The sequence below is a fragment of the Triturus cristatus genome, chromosome 1_2 (genome assembly GCF_964204655.1).
Source record: "Triturus cristatus chromosome 1_2, aTriCri1.1, whole genome shotgun sequence".
Lineage (NCBI taxonomy): Eukaryota > Metazoa > Chordata > Amphibia > Caudata > Salamandridae > Triturus > Triturus cristatus.
The window spans coordinates 985,357,952-985,376,016 of record NC_140580.1 but is presented as its reverse complement, the minus strand read 5'-3'; the positions used below and the strand labels follow the sequence as shown (position 1 = coordinate 985,376,016).

At 43.3% G+C, this 18,065-nt stretch overlaps 1 protein-coding gene across 4 annotated transcripts in view; it reads right to left on the bottom strand.

Moving 5' to 3' along the window:
* FBXW5 (F-box and WD repeat domain containing 5) overlaps positions 1-18,065 on the bottom strand; it is a 178,494-nt gene that overhangs the window by 89,148 nt on the left and 71,281 nt on the right. For all 4 annotated transcript variants that reach the window (XM_085610905.1, XM_085610897.1, XM_085610913.1 and 1 more), the window contains one exon: positions 9,134-9,605. In XM_085610905.1, coding sequence (XP_085467031.1) covers positions 9,134-9,605 — 472 coding nt within the window. The remainder of the gene's footprint in view (positions 1-9,133; positions 9,606-18,065) is intronic.

Genomic DNA, 18,065 nt, shown 5'->3' with positions numbered 1-18,065 from the left:
AGTGTGGTCTTAAAACCTTTTTCTAACTAGACTATCAACGAGGGCAGAACTGTGGGTATTTTGTACCGCGCACGTCTGACAATGAGAGTTCAAATGCCGATAATCCAAAACTAGGCGGTACAACCCATCAGGTTTGGTTACAGTGAAAAGAGGATTATTCATGGGTGACACACATGTTTCAATTACACCTTGATATTCCAATTGTTCAAGGATTTCTGCGACGTGAGATTTAGCTTCTCGACACATGGGATATTGAGGTTGTGGCTGTGGCATAGACCGTAACGGAATCTCATGGCTTGGTGATAATTTATCCCACCCAACCTGAATACGCTATAACGCCAGAGCAAGCACTTGTGCCCACTCTTCTGCAAAGTTCTAAGCCTGCTCCTTCGGCACATTGTGTGTGAAAGATGGGAGGATTACCTCTTCCCCTCTGGGAGCGGCCAAAACAAAAGCTGGGGGCCAGTCACCCTCTGCTAGCAAAATTTCATATGTAGAGGTCAGATTTTCCCAGAAAATCCCTTTTATGGTACGTTGTATGTCACCTTAAATTAAAAGGACTAGGTCATATAGTCTGTCAGGGGGAGCCACTCTAGTATCAGCAGTTTCTACAGTAATAAACGGGTCAGTTGCTGTCGCCTTCAGAAATGGACGCAGTGCTTGCCGCACTATTGTAACCTCCGCTGCGCTGTCTAGAAGCGTTAGTGCCCATGTCATGTTCCGAAGCTGTGTTCTCACTATCTGTGGCATACCTCGCTTAGTGCAGCAACTTTCTTTTTCTGAAATGGAGGTCGTGGACGTGCAAATTCGTCCTGCTTGCCTTTACCATCAACCGGGCGGGGCTCCTCTCGTCCTTGAGGGGCACCCCAACCTTTGCCACGTTCACCTCCACCGGACTGCGAGACCGATATTTCCTGTGAAGAACGAGGAGAACGTTGTTCAGGGACCTGAAATCTATCAGGAGACTTAATTCTAGTGCGATTGCACAATTCTTAAGTGCGTTCAGTAGCCACTTGTACCGGTGACACGGGACGAGAACCTTGTTTCTGTTGCTGCTTCCCCCGTTTTAGTTTTCCAATTTTGTTTAGGAAAAGCTGGACGGTCGTCTTTAGTAGACTTAACCGTCTGAGTTTGCCGTTGCGCTGCTGTTTTAGCAAAAGGCTTAGCACCCAAGCCATTGCGGGCAATGGTCTTATAAGCCTCCGCAATAATTTTCGGCAACTGCCGGGGTTTATCCAAGTCATCAACGAGGCGCAGTAATCTCGGCCGGGCCTGCTGGTTGCGTTGCAACCCAGGTGCCCCCACCTGGACATTGCGAGATACGTATTGGACTAAAGCCCTATGAACTGCAATCAAGGCGGTATGGAGTAGACGCAAGTCATCCACTGGGGCTTCCAAATAACGTGATGTGGTGTGAACCCGGGCAAGACTGGCCAAGTGGCCCCAGGAATGGACAAGGGACCTAACCGAACCGGAATTACGGTGTGGGGGAGGGCACCATTGAACCAAATACGATGCTGCCAAGCGGAAATCGGAATTTCTGGCGTGCAATTAGCTGGAACTGCCGTAGGAGTGTATGCGTGAAACGTCTCATCATCCGCATTTACCTCCGGAAAAGTAACCCAAGAGTAAAACAGCTCATAGGGGAACGATGCATCAGCACTCACTACAAAGATAATAGACATTCCATCGCCTGGCACCCCGAACTGCATCAAATTACACCGGAGAGGCGCGCGACTATGTGCTGCAATAGCAACTTCAGGCATACGGACGCAGAGAAGAAAAACGATCTATATTAACCCGTAGCACAAAAGGGTCAGTAATTCAAAAAATGTTATTGTCAAGCTTGAGTGAACCTATAATTCAACTATATAGATAGGTTTAAACCGTCACTCCCGTCAACCGGAAACAAGAGTGAGGGTGTTGTGGACAAATATAAGCACTACTAAGGCGTCTCAATCATAAGACCAAAACGTTATGTGCGCCATGTTGCGGGGATTCTGCTCATGCACAGAACTATGCACAGGACCTCAGTGAGTTGTGGTGTACCAAAAAACTCACCTCAGTACCCAGAACCCCTAACCGACTAGCATGAGTGTCTCATTCGTTCTCCATATCATTTCGAAGCTACCAATGATTAGACAACCCAGAACAAGCGACTAAGAATACTTTCAGGAATGGTGGGAATCAGAGACACCTTTTCGTTATTATTCTCATATCTGTCCACAACAAGAGTAATCAGAGACACGGAAATGTTTAAAATGTTTATTTTTAACTACGTGCTCTAAGGTGCAGTACTTTGGCTAACATAAGCAGACAAATTATTAGACATAAAATCATCAGCAGTTACAATTCCATAGAAAATGAAGGGAGAAATCAAATTAAAATGATAGTGGAAACAGGTCCTATAATACTTTGTGAACCACCCTTCCCTGGCTAGTAAGCTAGTTATATATACACTAATAGAAGGTCTCTAGGTTTGAATGGGGAACCCCATACCTCAAAGCTTAGGTGAATCACATCACAGGATCAGCTCTGCTCTCTGTGTCTGGAAAGGTTTTTCTCCAAGTGTCTGAATCATGCATGCAAATGCAATATTAAAGGCACCAGAGTTTCAGATATTTGCAGCTGTGTGCTTGTTGTGTCTAGAGCGTGGGCCGATCAACCTGAATTCAACAGCACACATTGTTATTTGACCTTGACGGTTTCTGCACACAGTGTTCAGACTAAGGTAACGGTGCACTTCTAGAGATGTGAACAACAGACCGTTCTCATGTGAATAAAAAGCAAGCAATCAGTTTTACTTGTAATAACAGTTACCTATAGTGTTGTGTGCAAAAGCAGCAAAGAGGCAAGATGGCGTTTAACTTCTAAAGCGCTTATGCTAACATAGCAATGTGTGCACATAAAACCCTGTCTTCACTACAGGGTCACCGAGCCTTCCCAAGAGATCTGGATGTAACCTGCAAGTCTCAATCACTGCGAACCAGGTCAAGCCACCACCCGCTCCGCTCAGCCTTTTATCCTTCAGAGGATGACGAAATGAGATTCAGCCATGAAAACAACAACGCTGCTTTTATCTCTGTTTAAAATTGAAACCTTTTTTTTAGTTTCAACACATTTTTGTACTTTAGGCCAAGTGAACCACGACCAAATATTTTAAAGCAAAAGCATACGTGTAAAAAACACAAGGTTATTACGTAGCGGTTATCAATGGAGATCACACAAAACAATAAGTGCGTCCCCTAGAATTCGTGAAATAAAAACAATTGCACAAAACTTATTTGCTTCATTTTTCCATTTAGTAAACTTAACTTACTAATAAAATGACTGTCCCCTTGCTTTTGTCGTGCGAGTGTTTGGAAATATTTCAAAGAGAAAGTCGCAAAAAGGCATAGAGTGCGCCTAACTTCTTTCCATATTGCAAAACCATTTTAACTTTCAAAATACTCACACTGCTGCAGGCTCAGGGCGCATGCTCCGAACACCCATAAAGCAGAAGAGTATAGAGGTATAGGAAAGATGCGGCTCTTACCCATCAATGATGTGCTCGGAAGGGTGTTTCTCGTTGCTGGACATGGCTAGAACAACCGTCTCTCCATTTGAAGCCAGACAGAAATCACCAACTTTGCTCAGTCTGATCCGGCTATCAAAGATAATAATTCATGGGTGCTTAGGACACCAAAAAAAAAAAAAAAAGGAGTTCCACAGCAGGCTGAACCCTTGCAGAGCCTAGCAGGCCATCGAAAGGAGAGTCTCCTAGTCACCAGGCAACCGAGAAGTCTTGTTGCGCAGCGCTAAAACCGCAACAGTCTGCATCAAAGTAGGTAAATTAGACGACCAATTTGGAATAAAATGTAGCATCTTGTTAAACTGCGATGTTGAGCCCACGGTGGCAAGACAGACGTGCGCAAAGAGCTCTCCTTTCATTTATTGCCTACTGTGAGGGGTGGGGGTGAAACCTTACGAAACGCTAAAACTGACAAATCACTAGTGAGATAGGAATATTGACCGAGTACAATAATTAGTGTTGAATAGCAAGCGGTATTGAATCATTAGTAAACTCATTGGCAAATAAGGAAAATTGTAAGCCTACACGACACAATATAAAAAGTGTTAAATAATGACAATTTATTGACAAACATAAATGTAATGAAAACACAAAACGAATGTAAACCATTTAAGCGTATCAACAATAGAATTTATAAACATTCCAAGATGGCCGCTGCCATACCTCACAGTGATTGGTCTAGTGTTTCAGAACATACACCTGGGTAGCTGGTTGTTAGTTTCCAAAGTGAGTGACATAGAGAAAAGACTCCCACGCCACTTGTACAGAAGGCACTTTCACTCCACAGGTTGGTGTAACTGAGTTTATGATGCGGAGTTCTTACTTTGCAACAGTGTCCTACAAGACCTATAGTGACTTGTTAAGTTAGTTGGCCCCGTAGAAAACTTTAGAATGTGCTGATGTTTTTGGTCTAGGTCCACTCGTCTTTAAAAAAGGTGGAGAAGTTCACAAATTGGTACAAAGTATGTATACTTCAATTATACTGAGTTTGCGCATGCATCTGAAGCACTCGTGTTGGCATCCGCCTTGCGGGAGCGAGCAGCGGCGGCGCGAGAGCCATATGTTTTCAATTAGCACGTGCGCCGCTGTTCGCTCCCGCAAGGTGGATGCCAGCACGAGTGCTTGAAAAGGAGATGACCAATTTCTAAAGGTCATCTCGTAGAGCAGCGCATGTGCGCTGCCTAGGCGAGACCTAAGAACAAACGCAAGAAGAGAAAGTAAAGCACAGAGTCTGATGAATAGAAAGCAATTAAATCAGGGTAACAAAGCCAATCATGCCCATGTAAATAGACAACAGGTCTTTTCGCTGACAGACAGCTTGCACTGTCTGACCAATATACATATAGGTCTACAACCCCCCCCCCCGCCTCACATTTTTGTGAAAGAGAACTAAAGGAAGCATAATGCCAGCATTTTCACAATCACATACGCAATATAAAGAAGAAGAAAACATTTTCGTCAAGCTTTCCAAGACAATCAGGAGGCAACAAAGCCCACTAACAGAATCCTTAGGATATGCCAAATTAGCAAATGTGAGATTTTGGTTTATTTCTGTATGGTACTGGACAGTGGCTTTCCTTTAAACGTTCAAAGGTGTGTACAGACACTCCCTTCTATGGCACCTTCAGACTTAAGAAACATTTGAAGTTGTTCAGTTTTGAACTACTGGTTGCCAATACTATTCAGGACGTATATCTTTGTACCAATAGGATAGAGTGCAAGGAGCTGTGTATGTCCTGTCAATTTTTAATAGTAGTTCTATATTCTGCGATTTGATTCACATTGATGTTTTATAGTTAGCATCGCAAATATGGTCACTACAAGGGACTTTGATGGATATGTATTGCCCTCTGACATGATTCCTCGTACTTCTAAAAGGAAAAGGTTGAAATCAACAGATTCTGTAGATAGCTGTGGAGAGGACGACCCTAAAATTTGCGAAAGAAAGTGACACTTTAATGATGGCACAAGCAACCAAGGTAAAAAATGCACAGGCAGGGACATACAGTGCGTGCCTTCTGGCTTAAGTGACATGAAGCAGATAACAGACAAAATAGAGAAAATAACTTCGATAATTAAAAAGGAAGCCCCAAAAATAGGTTCAAGTCCCTCAAAACTGGAAAATACCATCTCATTTCCAATCATGGACAGATCAAGAGCTAACAAAAACCTAATAAGAAACAAAAACTAAAATGAGGTCAAGGGGCCTGGTTATTGAATAGTATTGCAGTTAAATTCTGAATCTGCACAATTGAACTGTGAGTAGCCGAGGAGACCAACTAAAATGTTTGTTCCTGCTATAACTATTGCAGCATTACACAAGTAGCGCAGCTGGTGCATCTCGGATATGTGAGTAACTGGATGTTAAAGTTTTCAGTGAACTACCTGCAGAAGAATTTTTAATGATCATTTGCAGATGTCAATACACCAAAAAGCTCATTCAGCTCTGAATCGGGATGTAGCAGAGTTACACACAAGGGAAGCTAAGGATCACATGGTCTTGTTACACAGAATTAAGAATAGCATTGGGTATGGAGTACAAAGTAAGCAGAATGTTACCGTGGTAAAAACTGAGAACCCAATGACAACTAAATAAAACTGTAACCACTGCAGTTATCCATCAGGTTAACACACATAGCAAGACTATTGACAACCAATATTGCTAATGTGCTCATCATGATTAATATGACATGCTTCAACCCATTTGAAGAGTTGCAAAATACGGAAGCCACTACACAATTCCTCTGACGCATTATCTGGGGGAACCAACGCAAATGTTTTTCTCCTTTCAGATTTGCAGCATGGTCTGGTAAATTATCAGAGCGTTGCTGTAATTGTGCGCAACTATTGTAATAAGTGTTACCTCTTTTGTGGTCAGAGTCTTTTTGTAGAAATCAAGCAGTACTTCAGACTTTTTTTCTCAACTTGTGATCTTTACAGTGTTGTTTTGCCTCTAACTGTCCAGCTCATTGCTAGGAAATGGACAATCAATACTGTCGTTGAGTCTAACATGCCACTGAGAAGTATTTTTTTTACTATTCTTCATCTAATTCCAAGTGTTCTTTAGCTGTTGCATGCAATAGGGTCATTTACTGGTTGTCGTCATCAGGGGTGTGGAATTTAATAAACTATCTACTTGTCCATGGGGCAGGTTGCTTCATAAATCTATTTGTGCTGTTACAAAATCCACTTGCCAATTTGGTGCCATGTAGGTAGTGGTAAGCAATATATTGAGGGTTAGAATGCCCTTTTGAGCCTGTGCAAACCTACTAACTAGCATGTTTTATGAGTTTAACAACTATTCTCTAATCTTTTTCCATACTGAGAAATGTTGGAAATGGCAGACGTAAACCTACTTCAAGAGTTGGAAAAAAAGTGGTTGGAGGGAAAGAGAACTTGCAACCACTCAGGATTTTCACATATGACAAATCTACACATGCTGAAAATGCAGTTCACAAATATTTTCTCGGAGTACTCTTTCTTGTCCTACTTCTGTCATTTCTTGGGAATTCATGAACGCTGTATAGCTTCACTAATTGCAAAGGCATACCATGGGTGCACTTTTGAGACTTTCTTTAATAATTGGGCCCCTAATTTGGTCTGGCATGGACCGTGACCTTTAGTGTTTATTAAAAGTCTGTCTCTGTCTCCATCAGCTGGCTTCACTGTCAGTTACAGCATTCTGCTCTTTCACAAGGAGCATATCAGCACACAAAGTAGTTTTGGTGAGTGCCAGTAACTACTGTGGCAGTATGTGCTTTTTGAGACCAAAAACATTTTTGCTTTTGCCAATTTTTGTTATGGTGAGGGCCCAGCATCTCCCACACCAATAAGGTTTTACAAAAACAATGCCAAATAAGTCATACATTGATAAAACTAAAAGGCTGACCACCAATTTCAGACCTAGTGGCTTTGCCAATGCTTGTTAATTTTTGTTTCCCATAATCTTATTGAAACTGGTTACACTGATTTTCCATTATGAATATTTTGGGGAAATACTAGCATGCATCAACACGTTACTAAATGATGCTGCAAAGAAATGGTACCTGAAATTTTACAGTAGCTTAGCGAAATGTTTTTTTTTTCCGGCTTTTATTTTTTTTTATGAACATTTAATTTTGAAAGCAAAGAATGATCAATCTTGCTTTCAAGCTTCTGCAAATATTTGCATCAAATTAGAGAGCATTCTGGGAGCATTATATATAGCCTCATATTGCAAAACTTTGAAAACGTGTGTACACATTTTTATACTGGAACCACTATTGGTAGAGTCAGAGCTTACAACATTTACTTGGAGCGCTCACCCTAACAATAAATGCTTTCCCTACGGAAGATATGGCAATGCACAGACAAATTGACCTATAACTTTTATGTGTCTGGATTATGTAGCAAATGACCATTGATGTACTGTGATTTACTATGTTTGATGTGTCACATGATATTGCCAGGATGGCTCTGTACTTTCGATTTAATAAAAATTGTTATATAAAAAAAAAAAAAAAAAATGCTTTCATTTAATGAACCATAAATACAAGTTTGAACACCATTAACATATGAACAAAAATATTACCTTAACTGCAGACAGTGCGCTTCCCTGTTCCTTAATGTGGTACTGCAAACTGGCAGCCAAAGGGTTTGTGCTGCAGGGGGTGGGCCTACTTGTTCCAGAGAAGTTTTCTGGGAAAGTCAGATTTAATTTGTGGAGAGGTTTCCAGAGTGGGAGAGCTCTACGTCAGGCCAGTGAATAAAGCCTTATTTCTCTGGGGCCCGTCATTCTGCCCAGGTAAGGCTCTGACAGTTATGAGGTATCAAACAGCTCACTTACAAGCTATACAAGGCCATGCTCAATGGTGTCAAACTGATCTGACCATCATTTTTGCTTTTTTTGAGCAGTACAAGTTTCAGACCTAAATTTAAAGTCTAGAGCCATGATGCTGCCTTTTCCCAAGTCCTTACAGAAGTAGCGCTGAATACTTAGCATATTTAAACAGTGATTTGGCAACACAAAGTCACTAATACATCCCTCATCAATGAGTGACCAGAGCATCACACTCAATGGAATTAACATTTTGCTAATTAAGTAATACCATAAACTATTAAACAAAGTCACACTCACATTTTTGTGTTTCAGTAAATGTTTAAGTTGACTGGTGTGCAGTTCACAACAAATAATTTACTGGTCCCTAGGGTTGCCTGAGATAAGCGTGTCCAATGTAGATGGGTCACACCCATCCTGGATTTTGCAGGTGACCACTGTGTATGCTGAGAGGTCAGCTAATTGGCAGGTTTTAATACACCTTTAGACTGCTAGTCATTCAGCTGTTCAGGATACCTCACAAAGAAATGTTGTACAACCCAGTTTAACATGTCAGTTGACGAAAAATACCAGCTTATCACTTTAGGCTGGACTATATTATGATCCATAACTTATGTAGACAAAACATAGGAGCCAAATTAGAAAACAAGTGTGCTCAAGAGGTGATTATTGCACTATAACTTAGCAACACAGACCACATTTTACTATATTAACAGACAACAGAGACCATGTTGGTTATAAAGTACCTATCTGGTGAGGAGAGTAGGTGAGGCATCCTGTGGTGAAGATCAAGTACTTCTTTTTGTAGCTCCCATCTGCTGAGAGAAGATTCCTTTCAGGTGACTTAGTCCTGTAACACGCAAATAGTTCTGCTACTTTTGCCTCTAGTTCTTGCTCGGTTGGAACAGGCCTGACGCGTCCCTCCATGAGGCTCCCCAAGAAGAGCTGCAATCGGTCATTGGCACCCACGTCTGCCTGCTCCTCTGCTTCATCCAGAAACACTTCTAGCCTCTCCATCCCTTCCTTGTTCTGGTTCGCCAAGTCCACCTGCCAGGCAGTGGAAGTTGCCTCATTCTGTTGCTCCTTATAATCAAGGAGCAGGTCAGGGGAGTCATGACGGGTACAGTCTGCTACCATCACAGTTCTGATAGTGCTGGCATTCAAATTCTGAAGTTTAAACAATCTCTTTACCACGTTAACATTCTCAGATTCTACATCCTAAAACAAGGAAAACAAATCTTGTGTTAGAGGCAGTAGGAATATAGTTAAATGTCAGAAAAAATATCTTTACAATGAAGTAGTCTTTTTTTGTGCTACAGATACTGCAGTAATACAATTCCTAAATCGTGTCCGTCAACAGAAAGGGGAATAGAGGAATGGACATGACAACTCCACCATCTCCCACCCAACCTACACACAATAAGGTCCTACCAGCATCCAGCATTTTACACTACCGGTCAATATCAATTCTTCCATGCAAGAGGTGTGATCAGTGAATTACTGGGTTATGTAGAGGTGTGAATGGTAGACCAGTCTTTGCACCTTGAACAACGTTCAACTCATGATTGAAAAGAGAGGGGATGCCACCCAGTGCCTAACTTCCAGAAGTTAAATGCTTTTCTGCTGACAATACAAGATGGAAGGGAGCCACCTACCGATGGACAACCTTCACCCAGGTGTGTGGAATATTCAAAATGGCGGGTTCCCTCTGGAAAATGGCCAGACTAATGGGGCTTCTCTTTTCCACTATACTGGCGGTCACTCCAGAGTATGGATAAACATTAAGGCCCTGGAGAGACTAAAGATAAACCAGTTACAAAGGGCTTATCCTACATGGCACATGCTTACCATCAAAGATGGAGCCACAATGGAAACCCAAAGTGAGTTGCATCATATGGAGGCCCGTAATGGTCGAGCAATATTCAGTGACACCTCCGATTTAAGCACAGAGTCAGAAATAAGTCGGTAGGTCTGGCGAGTAAAATGTGGGATGTTTAGACAAAAAAAAAAATGCACCCCGAGGAACTAAGCTGCAGGTTGACAGCTCGCTTTGTAGCAGTCTACCGTGTTGTAGTCAATACCTAGTAAAGGACAACATGATGTTGCATATGTTACATACTCCTAAGTACGCATGATGTGTGAGGAGTAAAAATACATGAACCATCTTTTAGTGACTATGGCAATCCACCCAATAAAGTCAACCAACACTCTCCAGACCACTGGATATCTTTCAGGCAAAAGCACTCTGAGGCTTGATAGATGTAGGACAGAACTGAAACTGTCAGATTACAGCAACTAATAGCTACGATGAAGGGCGTCTCAATATTGTGCAGGCGGGTGGGATCCCATCTTCAAGGATCACCTTTCCTACCTAACCACTAACACAGTGATAGTTTTCATTCAAAGAGTTGCCCTAGATAAGCGTGTCCAAAGTAGATGGGTAACACGCCAGATTTTGCAAGGTGAACACCATGTAAAATTTGTTGACAACCGTTTGTAAATTTAATCGAACACTGCATCTTCAAAGTAGCCCTGTGGGACCTTCACTGGAAATCGATGGCATGGATACTGTAGCCACCAATGAATTTTTGCTGGAATAACGTTAATGAATTATGTATTTTACCAATTCATAATGATTTTTCGGGCAATAGTCTACCATCCACCATTACAAAAAGACATGCAAATATCACGCTGCTTCACTGTTTAGGAAAATCTTAAGTGCTTGATATCACCAGTGTCATCTGATGATGTAGTGTTGCTTCAAGAGTTTTAAAAAGCAAAGGCAATGCTATATTGCCATCAAGTGGACTTCGGATTCAGGTTTAATTTAGTGTTTCTAAGCATCTAAATCTAGAGAGACATCATTAGTGTGCAAAGCACACATTCATGTATTTTAACAGTAATAAGCCTATTTAGGTTATCTTCCAAACTTCACAGAAACATTATGTTGAATGTTTTGACAGACACCTTAATGTGGTTTCAAACATTTAGTGTCTCTAAACAACTCAATCTAGACAGACATCATTAGTGTGCAAGTAAAAAAGCTTATAACAGCAATAAGCCTATATAGCCAGGGCTCGCATCAGGAGGCCACTGCAGCTTGCACAACACATTGCCCCTGCCACCGCTGCCAATGCCAACATCAACACAACTACTAACCATCACATTCCTTCAAGTGTGACAATTCGGACTATTTCAGGCCTCCAAAGCTACAAGGATGGTTTGGGCGGCAGGTATTAGTCATTTTTAATGTATATGGAGTTAATAATTAACGGTTACGTTATTTAATCTTATAAGGCGCACAGCTACCCGAAGGTTTCCCGGCACCGCCTGACAGGAACAGAAGCAGGATAAATGATCTATTGATTAAATAGCCAAGTTTTTATACCCTTTTGAAAATTCCCATAAACTGTTTCATTTCGAAGTAACAGGGGAAGGGAATTCCACATAGAGGTGCCCAGGCAAGGAAAGGACCGACCGCCCATTCGCGCAGTCTGGTCCTAGGGGCCAAAAATATAGCCTGAGTGTAGCAGCGAAGAAGGCGCAGTTGTAAGTAAGGGTGAGCTAAGGCATTCGGGTACTGAGGTGCCATGCCAGATTTGATCTTAAACATGTAGCTCAGGGCTTTGAATTGAATACGACTCTCCACCCTGAGCCAATGAAGGTCCCAAAGATAACCTGAGATGGAAGCCATTTTGGGAACCTGGCAAAGCAGCCTAGCGGCCGCGTTCTGTCCCACCTCTAATTTGCGTATCACATCCTTATTGACTCCTAGATAAAGGATGTTGCCATAATCCAGTCTAGAAGTGACAAGAGCCTGGACCACAGTTCTTTGAGTGGGGCCGGGCAACATCCAGAGGATTTTCTTGAGCCATTTAACCCCTTCTGTGCCCATGACGAGCTGGACTCGTCATGGGCCGCGGTTGCGCTGTGCCCATGACGAGTCCAGCTCGTCATAAACCCCGCCCGCTAATGCAATGGCCGGCACAGGGCGGGGAAAGGGAGTGGCACACAAGGGGTTAAGGATGGTGAAACAGGTCAAGGCCACCTTCATCGCTTGTTGCTTCATTGATAGCTGGTCATCAATGATAAAGCCTAAATTGCGGACCTGATGCGTAGGCTGGGGTAAAGCACCCATTTCAGAAGGCCAGTGTTGAGGACCCCAGAGATCTTTATTATTCCCCAAAATTAGCACTTCCGTCTTTTTGCCATGAAGTTTAAGCAAGTTGGCTTGCATCCAACCTGCAATGTTCCTCAATCCAGTCTGAAGAGAAGATGACTTACACGCCCGTTCAACAGAAAGGGAGAAGATTATCTGGGTGTCATCGGCGTATGAAAAAAAATAGACAATCCAGCATCTTCAGCAATAACAGCCAAAGGCCTGACATAGACATTAAACAGTAAAGGGCTAAGAATGGAGCCCTGAGGTACCCCATAAGGTGATACATGGGTTTTGGAGCTGGCCCTAGGAGAGAAGACCTGGAACGTGCGATATATAAAAAAACCAACAAGCCAATTGAGTGCGGAGCCATTGACGCCCATGGATCGTAAGGCTTTCATTCACATGGTATGAGATACTATGCCGAAAGCTGCACTCAAATCAAGCAGTATAAGTGCCACAGTTTCTCCAGCATCCAAACAGTTTTGAATAATTTCTGTTACTCCAAAAAGAGTTGTTTCTGTAGAGAAACCTGCTCTGAAACCGGACTCTGAGGGATGCAGAAACTTTTGAAAAATCAACGAAGTGAGTCAGTTGTGAATTAATGTGTATTCCGAAATTTTGTAGAAAATCAAGAGTAAAGAAATAGGCCAGGAGGGGGGTGTCGATGATTGTTCACCTTCTTAATAGAATGGATTTTAAGATCAAAGTTTGGATAGTATCCAAATCTGCCATGGAGACTTGATTGATGGCAGGGGCATTATTAGATAGGAGCTTATTAAAAGTTTCAATATCCATTTTCTTGATTTGGTACCCAGAGCGGTCATTGATAAGCTCAGCATTTATTTTCTGACACGGAAACCGACCAAAAAATGATCTGACCAGAGTACTGGGAGAGCCGGGGAGCAACATTTTTTAACTAGGTTGGAAAAAATGGGATCAATAAATGGCCAGCCACGTGGGTAGGGCCTGAATTACGGAGCATAATATTCATTGCTGCCAGGTCCGAGATCAATGTAGTGCTCGTCACACATGTCGGGTCATCGAAGTGAAGATTCAAGTCGCCCAAGATGGTAAAATTGGCAGCGTGCAGAAAATAGGTAGTAATAAGATCAGAGAATGATGTAGCCCATGACCCAGCAGGCCCAGGGGGGGCGCTAGAGCAGAATCCCTGAGAATGTAAACTGGGAAGACAAAGTAAGTTTAAATAAAGTTGCCTCACATCCCCTAAAGAGTAAATCTTCAAATTTACACGTATATGAGATATTGTAAATAACCGCAATGCCTCCCCCCATTTGGACTCCCCTATCTTTCCTAGCTATCACGTAGTTGGAAGGCAAAGCAGACGCTACATGAGGGCCAGAGATCCCATGCAGCCCTGTTTCTGTACGAAAATTAGCGTCAGGCTATCAGGAGGTCAAAGATATCCGCCTTGTGCTTAGGTAGGAAGCGAGTGGCAGTTTATGTTAAAAAAGGTAAATTCCTTGTTAAGTGAATGACTACTTTTTAAAAAGGATTTTTCCTGAGCATTATTATCAAAGGGAGTAGTGTTAAAAGAACTATGTTCTTTATAAGACTGCGTGTCAAATGTAAATGTACAGCAAATGCAACTCCAAATTAGCCAGACAGCAGACTGTCACAAGCGCTGGTGTTGGCAATTAAGTGCCGGTGCCAAGCACTAGAAACCACTGGCTCAAATTAAGCACTGTGTTAAAAATGGGGGTCTCTAGTTGGCAAGGGTTTGCCTTTGTCCAAGTAGGGATTCTTCTTCCTAGTCAGGGTAAGGGAGATACACTTCTAAAACAGCCCCTGCTCACCCCCTTGGTAGCTTGGCATGAGCAGACAGGCTTATCTCAGAGGCAGTGTGTAAAGCATTTGTGCATGCATACAGTAACACAGTGGAAACACCACAAATGGACACCACACCAGTTTAGAAAAATATGCATAACTTTATCTAAACTAACAAGACCAAAAACTACATAAAAATCCAATTTACAATACGGTGCAAAATAACCTTTAAATTGCAGGAATAATTCCTCCGACTCTGAAGCTCTTTTGGGGTCTACCGCAATACTGAACAAAACAGAGTCTAACAATTCCAGCCAACCGTGTGGGTACCGGTTTGGCGAAAACCGCAACAGACTCGGAGATAGTACCTTTCTTGTTGCGGCCGACGCTATGGTACGGGCCGGTCAGGGGCAACTGTTGCGGTTGCGATGTGAGATGGAAGCGTTGCAGTGAGCGGTGTCCTCGCGACTCAGTGCAGGCAGAGGCTTGTTGACGGAGTCGGTGAGACCAAGGCTTGCGTTGCAGGGTGAGGCGATGCTCGATGCGGTGCTGGCAGGTCACGGTGCGGCGACGGGACTGGTTGGTGTTGGAGGTAGGAAGCGACGGAGTCGGTGATGTTTGCGAAGCGTGTAGCGATGCGGTGCGGCGTGCGATGCCCACAACCAGGTGCAAGCTGCGGCTCGTTGACTAAGTCGGTGAGACCAGGGTTGCGTTGTGAAGTGAGGCGGTGCGCTCTGTGGTGCCTTCAGGATATGGAGACTGAAACGGACTTGATGACGGAGCCGGCTACCCTTTACTTCTGCGGCAACTGAAACCTGCGGAACCAGAGACGGGGCCCAGAAGGATGGTGAGGTCTTGGTTGTTCCTGAGACCTCTTGAACAGGGGGAAAGTTCCACTTCAAGGCCTTTGAGATACTTTCTCAAGCAGGATGCACACACAGTTCCTCTCCTTGGCAGAAACAGCCACTGCAGGTCAACCTCAGACAGCACACAGCAAAAGGGGGAGTACTCTGCCAAGGGGAAGAGCTGGAGAAACTGGAGGAGGTTCTTCTTGAAGTCCAAAAGTGATCTGAAGTTTTGGGGTCTGGACCCCAATACGTATATTTATACAGCAAAATCATTTGTTCTCTGAAGGCAGGGAGTGTCTGCGCCCACCCAAAACCAGTTCTGTCTTCACTGGTGCAGCTCCCTGGCAGGAGGTGGAGGCAGCATTGTGGAAGGCAGACCAGGCCCATTCAGGTGAAAGGAAATCTCCTCCCCCTACTCTAAATGCAGCCCAGGTCTATTAAGCCCAGCCCTGTCTCGTCCAGACTTTCTGGAGCCACTGCACCTTCCCAGCTCCGGTCACACTAAAGCCAGATAGTCAAACATCCAGGCAGAAGCACACTGGATGGCTAAGCAAGAAAATACCTTCTTTCTAAAAGTGGTATTTTCAAACACAGAATGTAAAAATCACCCTCACGAAAAGATGCATCTTAACATTCTGAGTTCAGGCATATCAAATCCACCCCCCCCCCATCTTGTTCCCTGGGGTATTTATGTTGCCTACCTTAGGGGTGACTCACATGTAAGACAAAAAAAAAAAGGTTAGAGCCTGGCAAGTGGGTGCACTTCGCTGAATTGTGGCACGCGCGTCCCGTGCCACAGAAGAGTTGCACAGCTATATGCACATTTGAGATATATAATCACTCGTACTCCTTAGTATTGCCAAAGTTCATCCAAATTTTATTCTCTTATTACAACCATTTTTAAACCTGTCGAAGAAATGAAGTCCAACATTTTTCCGCATTTAAATTGCTCAAGAATTGCCCATCCGGGCCTATTCACCAAATGCATTTCGGTTTTAGTATAAACCTTCCTCAGGGGTATCTAAAAACAATTTAAAAATGATCATCAGACCCATGCATATTGCTATAAGAAACAAATGATGAACAGAAAAAAAAAAATCACCGCTACTTGTTACACCGCCCCCACCACATTTTTATTCCGTCCTAATCAACACCAAAATAGTGCCCATCTTAAAGGCTACATCCCATATTCTTTGCAAGATCACTCTTAAACATCCTATTATATGAAACAGAATTCTAACTCCCATTCATTACCGTACTCCCCAAATCCACCTTCCGTCTAATAAATCCCCGTAGTGCGTCACCCATGTGCGACCTCCTCATATGTGAACTGATCTTCATGTCACTCGTAATCAAACTTATGATCCCACCATCGTTTAGCCCCTTAGTTATACGGCCCGTCTCACTCAGTCCCAAACACCCCCCGTTTGTACCTGCAATCTTTGTGTAGTTGTTAACGACCTGTATAGCCATCAAGCTCCAACGCCCTTACTCAAACCCCGCCTTTGCACTCCTCCCTATTTTTAAACCAAACGTTACCTTCCCCAGCTGTGTGCCCTCAGTGACGTGGATCTCTTATACCACCCCCATAAACTAAAAAACATAAACTGAAGCCTATCTAAACGTAACTAAATAAGTGCAACACACATTAATTAAGTGGGTGCACTTGCCAGGTCGACATGGCAGTACCAGACTGCGCACAGGCTCTGCAATGTTAGGCCTGAGTTACATTTACAGGCTGCTTATGTGGGTGGCACAATCAGTGCTGCAGCCCACCAGCAGCATTTGATTTACAGGCTCTGGGCACACACAGTGCTAGGTATAGACTAGTAAACCAAATATGCCAATTATGGAATCACTAATCCATAACAATAATTTGCAAATGGAGCATGTGCACTTTGGCACTGAACAGCAGTGGCAAAGTGCCCAAAGCATCTAGACCAGCAAAAATGAAGTCCAACACACAGCAATAACACAGGAGGCAAAGACAAAAATACAGGGGAAACCAACGCCAATGTTGCCAGGTCTAACACACTGTATATAAGTTGTATTTAAACTTTACAGCATCATTATGATGAATGTTGTGACAGACACCTTAATGTTTCAATTTAATGCAATAAGTCTGAGTTTCTACCGATTCAAAAACCAGTCTTTGATTTAAGTCTTTCAATGGGACACATCTCTTAAAGACCTTTTGGGAGCAAAAGTAAGTGCAGTAAGGATTTCCTTACAAGGGTGTTAATTAGGCAAGGGCCGCTATGGGTGTCCCTGCTGGTGATGTTGGGGCTCGACATTCTGGGGTGTGAGAACCCAGACAGGAGAGAACACCCATACGATGTGAACATTCTGGTGGCCTTGCTGCCATTGTCCAGCTGTGATGGAACCCTGGGTTTCAGGGTACACTTCCACAGCACAAAGGAGCAGGGAGCACCCAAAAATATGGGAGAAATCCTTCAGGAGCCAGCAACTCGTTAGAGTTGAAGGTGTTCATGCATACAGTGATGCTCTGCCCTCTCCCCCGGACCTAGGAAGGCACTTTCAGAGTTTTCAGACCTGTATGCTTATTTTAGTGATATTGGTTCATTTATCAATCAGAAATGAAAGTGTGAGGGGGGACTAAAAGCGGTCTGTTAAGATGTGTCTTCCATCCTGCTGTGGCACCTCTTGCAGGATGGATATAGTTGGTTGAGGAAACAGTGAGCTGTGGTTGTGCGATTCGAGGGCTCCTCCGTAGGGAGTGGGTGGCTCTCTGCTTTGGTCTATGGCACTCGGCAGGAAAGAGATTATGCACCGATTTAAAAGTGCGATGCAGGGTAATGCTGTCTGATGCGGGGTGCTGTTGATTGAGGTTTTTGATTGCGGCAGTCTGGTGTTTGGACTACA